Raw genomic sequence first — 14,396 nt, forward strand, 5'->3', positions numbered from 1 at the left:
GAAAAGACATGCAACTTAATCTGAAAGGACATTTCGAGCACAGTGAATCACAGTGCACACTGGCAGAGTGTTTCTTGCCCTGGGGTGCGTCTTTCTTTTTATAAGGCTCTGCTGTCTTTCCTGGCACACCTCCTCTAACATGACCAAGGACCCTTGTTGTCGTTTACTTTAGTGTATATCTGCAGGCTACTTTTTTCAAGCTTTTCCTTTCAAGTGTGTCATTTTAATTGGCAATATGTCCCAAGCCAGGTGTGCCCGACCCTTTCTTCATTGATGGAATGGAATTCCAGCACATTAAGGTCCCTGTGAAGTGAATCCAGAGATTTGTTTCTAAATAGGCTACAATATATGTTTAATATAAAGATATGCTTGAAGATAATAAAATGTGGAAAAGACAGAACTATATTTTACTCATTTGAGGAGACACGGTGTGAACAGTTATCATTTTGGTTAGGGTGAAAGAAACTTAAATAAAAAATTTTTTTAAAAAGTGAAGTGCATTGATGATTTAAAAGCACCAATGTGGAACCAGATTTGTATTCTTAAGAAAAGTGCCACTGTCACTATTTTCAATGGCATGCGAGTTATACATGTGCCTTAAGTGAAAAATGACACACATGATATACACACAAACTTGAAACTGCAGTCCTGCAGCAGGGCTCTGATCCAGCACCGTGCCGGGCCCCTGAGAAATGAGATGTCTGCCAGCAAGACTTTGTCGAATAAGAGCAAACATAGTACAGTAGGTCCATTGAGACGGAACTGAAACGGAGCTGCAGACAGCGCTATACAAACTGACACTGTGAGAAAAGAGAAACAAAACAGCCAGAAAAGAGAGTGGTGAAATACACCAGAGCAAATAACACCGGGAGTAATTCTCAAAAGGCCACTGCATAATGTAGTTATATATATATATATATATATATATATATATATATATATATATATATATATATATATATATATATATATATATATATATATATATATATATATATATATATATATATATATATATATATATACACTGTACACACACACACACACATTTGTTTGGTGCCCCATGTGGTGTAAAATGATCACTTTCCAAAGTAAATACACTGTGAAATAAAGCTTGTCACCGTTATTCAATTCATTGTTATAACAACTGTTACACTTCACAAACTGGCCATTCAAGAGTACCAAAGATGTCATCACTGAGACATGAAACTAAACACCTATTATCACAGTGCTACAATCCCATTTTCTTTCATCATCAACCGTCATCATCATCATCAGCAGCAGCAGCAGCAGCAGAGTAATACGGACCTGTGTTGCATTGTATCACCAGGACTTTTAGTAGAAATGGTTACGTACACCGTTCCTGGTACATTACGGTTCTTCGTTTATACCCACGATTTTCAAGTAATCGTAATTGATGTTTGTTTGTTTGCTTTACAATATACTTTGAATGTGGTCTATCATTTGATTGTTTTACAGTGAGACAAAGTATCTGAACCCTAGTATGTGCAAATTTGACCAATCTCTTATGTTTCCGTGAATCAATACAATTGGTCAGTCATCATGATCTTAGAGTACCAAATCTAAAGCGCAAAAAATTGCTTGCAATCAAATTTCTTAACTCTATTTGGCACTTCACGGGGGCCGAGCAGCATTATCCTTGTCAAGATTGAAAGTCACAAGTTCACAAGTAAAAAAATACCAGATAGGCAATAACCAGTAAACATAGGGAAATTAGATACATTTGAGTAGGCCTGTTTTGTCAAACAAAAAAAACAAAAAAATCTACAGTTTGATGCCTTGGTGCAGAAGCAAACCCATCAGCCATGGAAGTAAGTTTGTGTGCGGATTAACTTTCGCCAATTAACAACCTAGTCATTTTTATTTATTTTATTTTTTTTGCGTTGCAGCAGTCATGACTCTTAGACCTTTCAAATAGGGTTTGGGAAGATGACAACCACGGTGGTTAGCTATTAAAGGCTTTTCTCTTGTTAGGGGGCTTGGCACAAACATGTACTTTGATGGGCACGTCTGGCAGCGGAGACGTGTCCTTTGCCATTCTACTCTACTGTAAATGTACCAGTACTCTGTATAAAAAATTATTTAGGTTCCACTTCAGAGACCTCCAAAACACTAATTTAATGTCAACAAAGGCACACAGTCTATAGATTACAAAGTCGGCCGAGCGCATATGAAATTGACTTTCCAATGTATTATATTGAATGTATTATGCGTAGGCTTAGACAAAACAAATGCGCACATGCTTCAGCAAAGTGTGCGGCAGGTGTTGTGCTCACATGAATACAGTCTATTCAGAAAATATTAAAAAGACGGGCTTTTGTCTCATCTGAAAGAGGCTTACACGAGCAAGGTGTGGTTCCTTTCAACTCACAATGACTTTACAAAAGACTCTTGGAGTGCTCTTAGGTATCAAAATCCAGGGGTCAAATTCGTCCTAAAAGCGCCATATGGTTCTAATGCAGCGGATGTAATTTATGTATGCTCGTTGGTTGCAAAGTCAGAGAATCAATCACTGAGAGGAGGAAAGAAGGAGTTTTATACCCTGAGAAAAATCTCAGCCCTTTAAAACTATCCCAGGCATTTAGACAGGCATCTCCGAAGAGGAATTTGGCCAGTAATAACAGCCGAGTAAAAGATGTCTCTCCTCTGAAACAGCTGCACTGTTGGAGCTCCGTCATGTTCACTCATCTCTCTCTCTCTCTCTCTCTCTCGCTGGCCCGGCCAGTTTCACAGCGCTGTCACAACAAGCTCAATCCATCCAGAGGTCCTTTCTCATTCTCTAGCTGTTTGGTTAAGAGCGTGGCCAGGGTGTGGTGGTTCCACAGCCATGCATCCATGTACGCCCACACTCAGCTGCACGCGTGCGTGCGTGTGTGTGTGTGTGTGTGTGTGCTCTGGAAGGCAGACACTAGCCTACTTGTTCTCCAGGCATAGACGGGAAACGTTTGATGACCTGCGATAGTCTTTAAAAAAGGTACCAATCGTGGAAACCAAGAGATTGAGCCAAGCAGTACTGAAGCAAAAAACACAGCCCGCATGCTTCCAGTGCCGCCATTGCTGTGGGATTTAGACATGGACAAGAACTTGAGGAAAAACAGCCCATTGTTGGCACCTCTGCAATAGAGCGTGCACATTTACAGTATGTCATGTGCATCTGCATATGTCTGTAAAAGTAGCATCGAGGTTGCGTGTGTGCAAAAGGTGGGGGTTTGTGTTTCGGGGTCATCGAGTTAAGAGGGGCTTTTTGGGCAAAACAAGTGGGTCAAACAAGAGGCAGTGGTGGGCTGATAGCACTGACCTTCAACAAACACACAGGCACCTATAGTAGCATGGCCAGACAAAACATACACTGTTTGCCCCCTTTTGCCCTTTCATTATTCACGCTCATTGCAAGAAGAGGAAATCCACTCAGCAATACACACCATCTCCAGAGACACAGACGCACAATAGGCGGTGCATTTCTACCCACACGTTCACACAAATTACACACACTCGATCCCCCCTCTGAGGATCTTACCTAACACTGGAAGAGGGTTGAATCACATTTACGCAGCGTTTTCTATCACATCGCTTCATCTGCTTTTTGTGTCTTTCTCAGGTGACGCTTTACCTAACGTACACAAACAGCCGGTTATCTAATCACAACTTGGTTGCAGAGTTCATGGGCAAAACACACAAAAGGAAAAAAAGGGAGGGTAGAAAGTGGAGGTATCACATGGCTTGGCTTGAACCTTTGCTTTCGACTTTTTTTGTGTCCAACTTCTCGTCGCCTCCAAATTGTCTGGCTGCTTTTCTCCCACGATGATAGCGAGGCCTAGTGTTGCATGGAGATACACCCAAAAGTGTGTCACTTCCTTCTGCTGGAAATGAAGCAAACTTAAGATCTCTTTCTCACAATGGAAGAAGCAGAGTTTCAGTCTGGTAGGGAAATGCATTGTGCGCAAGGGATTGAGCCGACAAGTTTTCAGCTTGAGGACAATTCATTGACAATCACATTTTTTGGGCTCAGGCAAAGGATGGGTTGGGTCCGCGAATCAAACTAGCAGCGGCGCCTTAAAGAGGCTGTTGACAACTGCAAAAAAAAATAGTGAGTTCACACACACACAATGTACACTTTTAGGCAACAAACTCAATTCATGTAGTGCACTACTGTACTCCCTTTTGCCTTAGTTGCTGCAAGATGTTGGCCTCGCCATAACAATCAATTCCACACATTTGACCGAATTCCAAACAATCACTTAAGTACTGGATTATTATTCACATCCATCGACTTTGAATCCTTTCTTCTTATCATTTAATTCATGTAGTGTAACTAATAATTCTTGGCACAGTGAACGTTCAAAAAGTTCAAGTTATAAAACGAATGCAACAAGAAATATGGGACAAGTTAGAGTCTAAATGTGATGTTTCCATGTCTGCAGCGTACAATTATTTCAATGTCAATCGTGGCGACATTGACAATCATCATGCTGTGTGGGATCAGACAAAAAAAAAAAGTTTCCATTAGCGCCAAGGTTTTGCGTTTCAAAATGAGAGAAATTCAGTTATATATATCGGCATGCCTTCACATTAACATACCATACTCTTTTAGTGCATCAAAGGCGCTTGTGTGGAAGCATGGCAGGAAACGCCTGCATGACAGTGACAAATCGGATTTGGCAACGAGGGGGTGGGAGAATGCACTTTCGTATACAGTAACTTAAAAACGTGGTACATGAAGAATCTGCGGAATGACCACATGCTGCATTCAATTATCAGTCAAACAATGGCTCAACAGTCGACAAGTGTGACGGCGGAGCGACCGTATCAATGCACGGCCACCACAAATAAAAGGGAAAACTGCTTTTAATGTTACGTCATACAATGCTTCACAATGAGGCTGACAAAAAGTACAATCAAAGACACACAAGTGAACTCTATATTTGTTGGTAGCGTCGCACCCTAACATTTCCCCCAACCTGGGAAAGACGGCTCCTCTTTTGAAACGAAAGTGAGTGAATGCATAATGATGCCAGCAAACATTTAGGAAGGAATTTGAGAGCAGCATCACACGAGGGACCAAAGAGATATTTCTGTGTTTTACTCACATCCTGTCGTGAACTGGCTGTGAGTAATCTCTTCAATCTAACGGACACAGCTCTTCTTCTCCTTGATGCAGAGCCTGTGATTCACATTTCACTGCACACACTTCCTGTCCAACGGCTTGACCTCCAGTAGAAGAGAAATAAAACACTGATGCGATTTCACACGAGGGGACTATAAAGTAAGGGGGTCTCTTTACTGTTTTGCAGCGGGAAGCAAAAAATGTGGTCAGGGTGGAGAAAAAAAAATACTGTGTGAGTGTGTATCGCTTTAAAAGGTGGGGCCTGGCCATGTGAGTGACATGGGTGTCAGCAAATGTGTGGAGTATAGAGTTGGTTAGCCGATTCTGTTTGAGTTGTGGCTATCAGCAGCTCATGTACCAGTGCACTTTCAGCTATGTCTATCCTTGGCTATTTGAGGGTGCATTAACACTGTAAGTAGCAATGGTAGGCTATATTAAATTAGCTAGCATCGATACACAACTTTTTTGGCGGGGCGATTTTAGACATGCTGGTGTGGTTCACGTTGCACTGTAAGTGTGAAATTATCCCAAATTTTGGACATTCTCCATTTTTCATGGCGTCTTTCCTTCTGGTTGGTGGCCAAAGACTGCTGTAAGTCTGTATGGGGAAAAAAAACCTGCAAAGGTTCGAAGCAGAGATTTGCAGAGAAATGTAATTATTTGAGTAATTTTATTAATCTTTGCATCTTTAGTTTAATCAGGGCATTTACAATCAAGACTTTTGGGGTTATTGCCAAAGGATCTACATTTTTAAAGCCAGCTCTCGCATTTTAATAGTTGCAGCCACTGTATTTAAAAGACCCTCCCTCTGTCTTTGTTTAGTATCTTCAAACATAACAGTTTTGTTCAACTAACCAGCTAGAACTGATAAGCACTGTGCAATGATGCATGGCACTAACGCAGCATATCACATGAGGAACCGGAGGAAGACATGAATAATCTGTGACTCTAACATGTGAGTCAAACTAAAATAAACTGCAAGTGATCTTTGGACGCAATATGGGTTAAATAATCAAGGTGTGTGTGTGCGTGCGGCGTGTGTATGTGTGAATGTGAGCGTTGGGAGTGGGAGACTCTGGGTTAATTCACTCCTGTTCTCTTCATAAAAACAGATGGAGGCCGAATAAACTGTCATCCAGGATTTCCTCTTTCCCGGACTTTTCTGGCAAACCGTCGAGACTGTGACATGACAAGGCACTCTCTCACACGCATACAAAATAAAAATAGGCCACCTGTTACGCCTTTGCGTCTTTGGTAAAGCCTCAGGTCAGCCCTGAAGCCGGTGGAACACTTACACGCTTGGAAAAAAAAGCCAATTAGAAAGACATCATACAGTGAAGAGACATACGCCCTTCTAAATCGTGACGATTCCTATCAACGGATGTATGACCGCTTTGGAAGTTTCTACAACAAGGCTTCTTCCCTGCAGAATGAATGAACAATTGGTGTATTTATCATGTAGGATCTCGGGAGCCTTTGACGTCACTACCCCCACATGACAGAGGCAAGCGTTATAAAGACATGCAGATATGAAGCGTTTACGTGACCCTGCCTGTGGAAATGTTCCTTCGGCAACCTTCTTGTAGCAATTTTTAAATGGAAGCCCTGTGTAAATAAATGACCCTTTGTCTGGCGGTGTATACGTTCCCTTCGACTGCACATTTGCACCATACTTCAGTCAGAAGTCCTGGCTTTGCGTTTGAAGTGTCTTGTGGACGGACGGATGGCTCTCCTTCCGTGGCCGCAGCTGACCAGTGGGAGGACGCGGGGCCGACCTGTGGCAAGAAACGCCGCCTCGACATCTGTGTTTATCCTCCAGCGAGAAGCAACAGGCTATATTTACCCCCAGTCGAACACAACCGGCACGGGGAAGTCGAAGGAAGGAGGATGCAATCTGGGATTTTTGCCACGTCTGGTAGAGCCATTCACTTTCACATCCACAGTGAGCGCGCAGACCCTGGCCTTTACATTAGGACTAATGTAGAAAGGGCCTGTTGAGGTCATTTACATCCAAGAAGCGTGATGTTCTCAATCCTCTTCCACATACATTAGCGAACAACACCTTGAGGAAATTGTCAACCCTATCCTATCCTATCTGAAAAAGCTTGACTGATGAATTGTTTGCTAGGCCAATGCTTTATAGCTGCCAAGGCGGCCGTAAAGCGGAGGGACGTGTCTTTGTGTAAATCACGTACCTGTTGACACAGCCGGGCACGCTGACTTATGGATAGGACCCTCACGGGGGACAAATACATCACAGAAAGTGGGGACAGGCTGCAGCAATACTGTTAATGGACCACGGCTATTTCACCTTCAACTGTACAAGCGCACTCGGGTCTAATGGCACAACCTGTTTGCATTAGACTGATGGTACTGCAGCAAATTTTATCGCTTCAAGTTACATTTCAAATCAACGAGGGCCTCATTATGCATGTAAACTCGGCTCACAAATCACAACAGTGTGGTAATTATCCCAAAATTGCTGTCAATCACATCACGTTCTCTATAAATCTTTTGATATAAAAGTATTTTAGTCATTTAACCCCTAGATTGTGGTAGTGTAGTTTATCATTCATTGATGAACAATAAATGTGTATGTTATGATAATACATCATATTACGTATATCATAGTCTACTCCTGACAAGGACAAACAATTCGGATTTTCAACAGGCAAACTGTGTGGATTAGTCAGTTAAGTCATCTTCAAAATACTATTGAAGCAGTTGAGACAAAACTGTAAAGGTCCTCGAGGGCCGGAGTCCTGCGGGTCTTGGATATTTCCCTTCTTCAACACAGCTGATTCATGATCAGCTCATCAGCAAGCTCTGCATAAGCCTGATAACGATCCTGTTAATTGGAATCGGCTGCAGTTAGAGCAGGGAAACCTCTAAAACCTGCAGGACTCCGGCCCTCGAGGACTGCAGTTTGTCATCCCTGGCCTAGATACACCAATCCGACGTCGGGAGTTGGACAGCGTTGGGCCAACGGCATGCGCCGTCTGATCGGTGTATAAATTACTGTCGTTAAGTCGGATCGAGTTGGAATATGTCGGGGGGGGGGGGGGTTCCCTCAAACTCGACATGTTGAATTGGCGTCGGGCGATTTCATCACTGTGATTGGGTGTTAGCTAGCGAATCAGCGCACAGGGCAAGAAGAGGAAGTGACGAACACGGAGAAACAGTACTGATTGAAAGCCTGCCCCCCCCCCCCCTCATTTGGTGCATCGTCACCCTACTGTACACTCCGCATTTGAACGTACAATGTCTGTCTGGACAGAAGATCGTGAAGATGACTTTGTCTCTTTTTTTATATCCCGCCCCCGTAAAAATGTTTCCAGTTGCCTTTAGGAATAATGGCTACTGCCGCCAATTGTATGGAGGGGAATTACTTCTCGCGCATGCGCTGAAGGTACATATTAGTCGGGGTCGGTGCGGTGTGGGTGTGTATTTACGTCAATTTTTTAAGCGACGTGCCCCGGGGTAGGCGTGGGTCACATTTGGCCGACGTCGGATTGATGTAGGCCTTAACCAAGTTGTCCATCACAACTAGTTGGTGTCTAAAGAATTATATGACGTCAGCTATAGCCTGCATCTATAAAATAGTTAAAACTACAGTTTATAAAAAAAAAAGTCTTAAAGTAATGTTTACAGGAGAAAGGAAACTCACACTTGGTCACACATACACAATACACCGCACATGAAAATGCAGCTGTCAGTTTACAATGACACAGTCCAGATGGCATCCGAGGCCTTAAGTGTCTTCCTCGCTGTGTGTGAGGAAGATTCTGGAATAATTGTAATGGATGCTAACTAATGTGAGTGTGTGTGTCTGTGTGTCCTCTCTCACAATCATCCATTTCCATTAGCCTTCATTTAACTAAGATGCGTTATTTAACGAACAATTAGGACGAAACGGTCTAATTTTAACAAATACCACGAGGTCTGTCAAAAAGTCGCAGTCAGGAAGGGGGCCTTAAAAGTGGCCCTGGTGGCCAAAATGGTATCTCTCGTGCCTCAAAAATCCCACAAGGTGCCCTTATGGGGAGATGTGATTGCTCGCTCACCGGATGATAACGATGGAGCTGCTAGTGTAAAGAACAGAACAAAGTCAAAAGCGGATGCGTCACCTCGAGCCAGCCATACGTGCCAGTGATTCACATCATGAAACTTGGGTGGCCCAGATTCCATTTTCTTCTTGACATGAAGCTTTGTTTCAAGGGAGATATGCGCTTGTGAACATTGCGGTTATAGTTTGATTTGATATTTTTTTGCTATTTTACCAGTTTGAGATTTTACAGAATAGATAACCGTTCCCCTCTGGTTGCATTTTAACCAGAGCTTCCTCGAGACTTTTTCAATGGGACTTGGACATGTCTGAGCAAGGAAACGCGCAGGTGTGACTGACTTTTCTGGATTAAATATGAATGAATTCTGTTGTGCTGCTTCGAGTCCTGTTACCGTCCACGCGGTAACTGCGACAACTGGGTCACCTCCACGAAACAAGGCTACTAGTAGTTAAAAATAAAATAAACTGAAACTGAGAATCTACAATGAAATGCAATTTTTATCAAGCATATTGGTACATGTTTTTGGACGAACCTGGAGTACCCACGGACCTGGGCTGACAGAAACTCTCAACACACGTGCAGTTGCACGAGGGAGTGCAGCAACGACTTTGTGGTCGGAACATCAGATGATGATGGTGATAATGATACGCTAGTGCAGGAAGAATCTCTTAAATGCCGTGTTTTTGCTGTGAAAATGGATTTTACTTCTTGTTACGAAAAGAAAATCTGTATACATACATAAAATGTATATGTCATTTAACTTAACAGTTTGTGCAAAGCCAACGAAAGAATAAAGACTTGCACTGGATCGAACTATTGTCAGGCACAGAAAAAAATGACATTTGAAACAAAACTTTAAAAAATTGACGCATATAGTCGGTGACTTATGGTACACTAGTTCTGGAACTTTTCTGACACGGTAGACAGTAAGTATAATGAATACCCCTTCAATGAAACTACTATTATACCTACACACACCACATTGTGTTTATAACCCCAGCAGCAGCCAGCAACGTAATGATCAAAGTACAATAACTTGCCAGTCATGTTTGTATTCAGCATACTGTATACATAAGCACAGTAGCACACACGTCTTTAGGCAACAGCACAGTATCCTTGCACGTCCGCACACGCCACATCATAGAGCAATCCTCCCAATTTAAACATGTTGTACACCAAGCCATCCAGGTAAACCGGGTTGCGTTCGAGTCGACCACATAAACAGTAAACACTCGTGCGGGCACGTAGAGAAGAGCCATATTTCCCACGCTGCCTGCCACAGGCAACTTCCGATTGCTACTACTCTACATGCAGAGCTCGTCCGTGTTTGAGGAAGCCGGGGGTGGGGGGGGGGGGTCTATCAAGCCGGCTACCCCCCACAAACAAAGCTGCCATTGTCTAGATGCTGTAGTTTTGCCGTACATGCTCGGAACCGGCGATTGTGACGAACTCAGGTGGGGAAAACTACAAACGTGAAATCAGCATAGCGCAGTGAGCATGCGCAGGACGGGGACCAGGCAGGCTCTATTAGAGCAGTTAATAAAAGTACCCGGCGTAAGCGATAGGCTATTATCATGTGTAAACGGCTGTGGGATGAGCAAGTGATGTGAAGCGTTTATCCAAGGGAAGAGAGAGAGTCGTGGTCAAGACGCAACGAGTAGCATTTGACTTAAAGTTGGCCGCTTCGGGTAGCTTCCCCGAGTTCAATGTTTGCCTAGCTCGCTAATACCGCACGCCACTTTTTTCACCGATTAAAAATAACCCAACCGGACCACTTAAAACTGTTATAAAGAGCAACAAAAAGAGGTTGTACCTTCATAAAATTGCGACGAGGGTCCTCCTCTGGATCGAGCAGCAGTAAAATTAGTCTCCAGACATGGTAAGAATAAAAAAATAAGCAGCCTCCAGTTGCTGTTCCCTGAGCGAGACGTTGCCAAGAATGCTCAACCGAAACCACGGCGGAGCGGAGCTGTGCTCGACGTCATTGCGCATGCGCAGACTCAGCCCATGGCCAGAGGGCAGCACTAATGGGTTGGGACGTGAAATGGACAGTAAATAGCCGTCTGTACGGAGTGGAAATGACACATTTTCTAGGCAACATCAGCATTTTTTGTGTAGAAATATCGGTATGTTTTAAATTTGAACATGCACGATTGGTATGAAAGAAGCGCTCAATGAACTGATCATACTAATTGATCGCTTATTGCTCGTCGCCTACATATAACATATGGGTCAACGGCGGCACCCTGTGGTTGCAAGGCGCATTGCCGAGCCAAGGCGACTGTACACATTAGTGTGACTGTAATACACTCAGTTGACACCAGAGGTCAGTGTCGCGCAAACATATTTTGCAGTTTAAGTTACCCTGTTAATAGAATTTTAACTCATACTTATACTGTATACAAATAACTAGCTTTCTATGTTATAATAAAGTGGCGCTTAGAATAATTAACAGTTTGTGAGTAAATGTAGGTTTTATTATAATTTATTAAAAAAATATTTTTCATTTATATTTACAGGAGTAAAACATGGAGGTCATGTATCTTAGAATGTTTGGCATTTATGCATCATAAAAAATAAACGACCGGGCTTTAATTTGTGCGGTGTGCTATTGTAATTCCAATATCGAGTCTATTCTTACAACGTGTCAATGAAACAGAGCTGGCGAGCTAATTGTCTGTAATCCGTTATTATTGTGCCACGTTAATGATTCATGAGCTGCCACATTGATGTAGGTCAGCGACAGAGGTTTGAGAACTACATTACCCAGAGTGCAACGGGACACCACCACCACCAGCGACGGCGGCTCAGTGTGTCTCTCCGGTACAGCAGACTAAAGGCGTCCTCCACCGCGGTGTGTGTGGCTGGATAATTGCACACTCTTCATGGGATATATGCACACAAACTGGGCCCGGCGACAGCTTTCTTCTCCGTGGGTCAGCGACAAGCCGGACACATGTTCCCTGAGCCGAGTAAACGTCAACCGGGGTGGATTTGTTCAGACGCCGAGTGATTCGCCCGGTGCATTTGACAGCTCGATGTGCCTAAATACCGATGGAGCTTTTTTGGACATATGGAAGACTGGCAAGACGAGGGACACCACGGAGGCTTGACGTGCGCGTGATGTGGATCACTGAGATGCAGCTACACGCCCATAACAAGTCGATGGATGTTGCTATGCCCACGGTGCAGGTTGGGTTACAGTAAATACTTGCTTTCATCATAGTGCAGCCCTTCGGATGTGGCCTAAATCACTATTATTACTGAAATATTACATTATGGAACGTGGCCTTATTTTATGGCGCAGCTGTTGTTATTTTTTGATTCTGTGATACTGTCTGCCTGTCTTAAAGAAGCGCCTAGGCATTTAAAGACTCCCTCATCCTCTTCCACTAATGGACAAGCTAACACTAAAATGAGAACGCCTCCCATCCACGTCTATTCGCCATCATCATTGGGTTTGTTATGTCCATAATGACCTGCTTTCCAGCTGTGGATTGAATGAAATAATATGAGCGGACCCCCTTTTGATATAAGCTGTCCGGGGGTCGTTTGAGCACAGTGGCCATGTATGCAGGATTTCAACTGGACCGGATTTTCGAGATGTAGGGCAGAGAGAAGTGTTCCATCTATTCAGCCATCCTCGCTGCACTGTGTATATATAGAGAGAAAGCAGCCCATATTCATGGAGATGGCTGATGGGGGAGGAGCGTCTACACTGGATAATGAGGACCCCCGCTCAGAGGATTTCAGTAGGCTCTGTCAGGGTCTGTCATTTTTACCGGTAGTCTAACCACAGTGAGTCCTCTGCAAACCTAATCTAATGACAGCCCCTTTTGGATTCTCACAATTCTTGGAAAAATCATCCAGGCAACATCATGAGCCCTAATTGTCTTCTAGTTTCGACCTACATGAACACGTAGCCTATTAATGGTAATGTAGGAAGTTAGGAAGCCAGTATTGTAATGAGGGACAACGGATATAAGTTATGCCTTAGGAAGTTAACACACATGCATAGCCCATCAGGTTTTTGGAGATACTCTCATGGATTTGGAGCTTGACCTAATGTGCATTGTCCCTGAAAAGACCTGACCCTTTTTTGGGAATACATGCTATCCCGGCACACTGCGCAGACCCAAACGTTAACCGTATTTGGCGCTGTTTCAACAACAAGATGCAGGGATGGGGACGCGGCACTCCCAGTTCTTTGATCCGCTGACCCCCCTTAACCCGCTACTGGTGGTCAAGGACACCTCGCATTGGTTGATGGGCCTTCAGTGTTTATTGTGCCTGAGTTGACAGAGGCCTCCATGAACCCGTACGGCAGAGTGAGCAGCACAGCAGCCCCCCTGTCCTGCACCAGCTGTGGGGGGTGCTGCTCCCCACCTCCCCCGTGCCTCATCCCTTCCACGGCATCCTCCATGTCGCCAAATATGACCCCGCCGCCCCTCATATGCCCTGCCCCGATCATGCAAGTGGAGAACGGCAGTAGCTGGAACTCATCCTTTGGCTCTCCGGACTCTCATCCTGGTCACAACTGCACGGCGCCCAACCCCTACTGGACGGCGGTGTTTGATTATGAAGCTACAGCAGACGAGGAGTTAACCCTGAGGCGGGGGGACCTCCTGGAAGTTCTCTCCAAAGACTCCAAAGTTTCCGGGGATGAGGGTTGGTGGACAGGCAAGATCCAGGACAAGGTGGGTATCTTTCCTAGCAACTATGTGACAAAGGGGGACGCTCCCAACTACCAACAGCTCACTGTAGACGTGGGTGAGTGCCCTTTGGAGATCGACTTCTCCGAACTGCTCCTGGAGGAGGTTATCGGAGCAGGTGGATTTGGGAAGGTGTACAAAGGGACCTGGCAGGTGGAGGAGGTTGCAGTCAAGGCTGCAAGGCAAGACCCTGACGAAGACATCAGCGTGACGGCGGAGAGCGTGCGTCAAGAGGCCAGACTCTTCTGGATGCTCCGGCACCCCAACATCATTGCGCTGCGAGGGGTCTGCTTGCGGGAGCCCAACCTGTGCTTGGTCATGGAGTACGCTAGAGGTGGGGCCCTTAACCGAGCCTTGGCTGGGAAGAATGTGCCCCCGAGGGTGCTGGTCAACTGGGCTGTGCAGATTGCGATGGGGATGGACTACCTGCACAACCAGGCGTTTGTGCCCATCATCCACAGAGACCTCAAGTCCAGCAATAGTGAGTACAAA

General features: G+C 44.4%; 2 protein-coding genes across 2 annotated transcripts in view; one reads left to right on the forward strand and one right to left on the reverse strand.

Moving 5' to 3' along the window:
- sipa1l3 (signal-induced proliferation-associated 1 like 3) overlaps positions 1–11,160 on the reverse strand; it is a 55,096-nt gene extending 43,936 nt beyond the window's left edge. The window contains exon 1 of the mRNA XM_086081453.1: positions 11,006–11,160. The gene's annotated coding sequence lies outside the window, so the exon portion shown is untranslated. The remainder of the gene's footprint in view (positions 1–11,005) is intronic.
- An 811-nt stretch (positions 11,161–11,971) lies between these two features.
- map3k10 (mitogen-activated protein kinase kinase kinase 10) overlaps positions 11,972–14,396 on the forward strand; it is a 29,488-nt gene continuing 27,063 nt past the window's right edge. The window contains exon 1 of the mRNA XM_086080787.1: positions 11,972–14,385. Coding sequence (XP_085936913.1) covers positions 13,503–14,385 — 883 coding nt within the window. The 5' untranslated portion in view covers positions 11,972–13,502. The remainder of the gene's footprint in view (positions 14,386–14,396) is intronic.

This window comes from Leptonotus elevatus, chromosome 7 (genome assembly GCF_054856555.1).
Source record: "Leptonotus elevatus isolate MCC_2025b chromosome 7, RoL_Lele_1.0, whole genome shotgun sequence".
In the NCBI taxonomy this organism is placed as follows: Eukaryota; Metazoa; Chordata; class Actinopteri; order Syngnathiformes; family Syngnathidae; genus Leptonotus; species Leptonotus elevatus.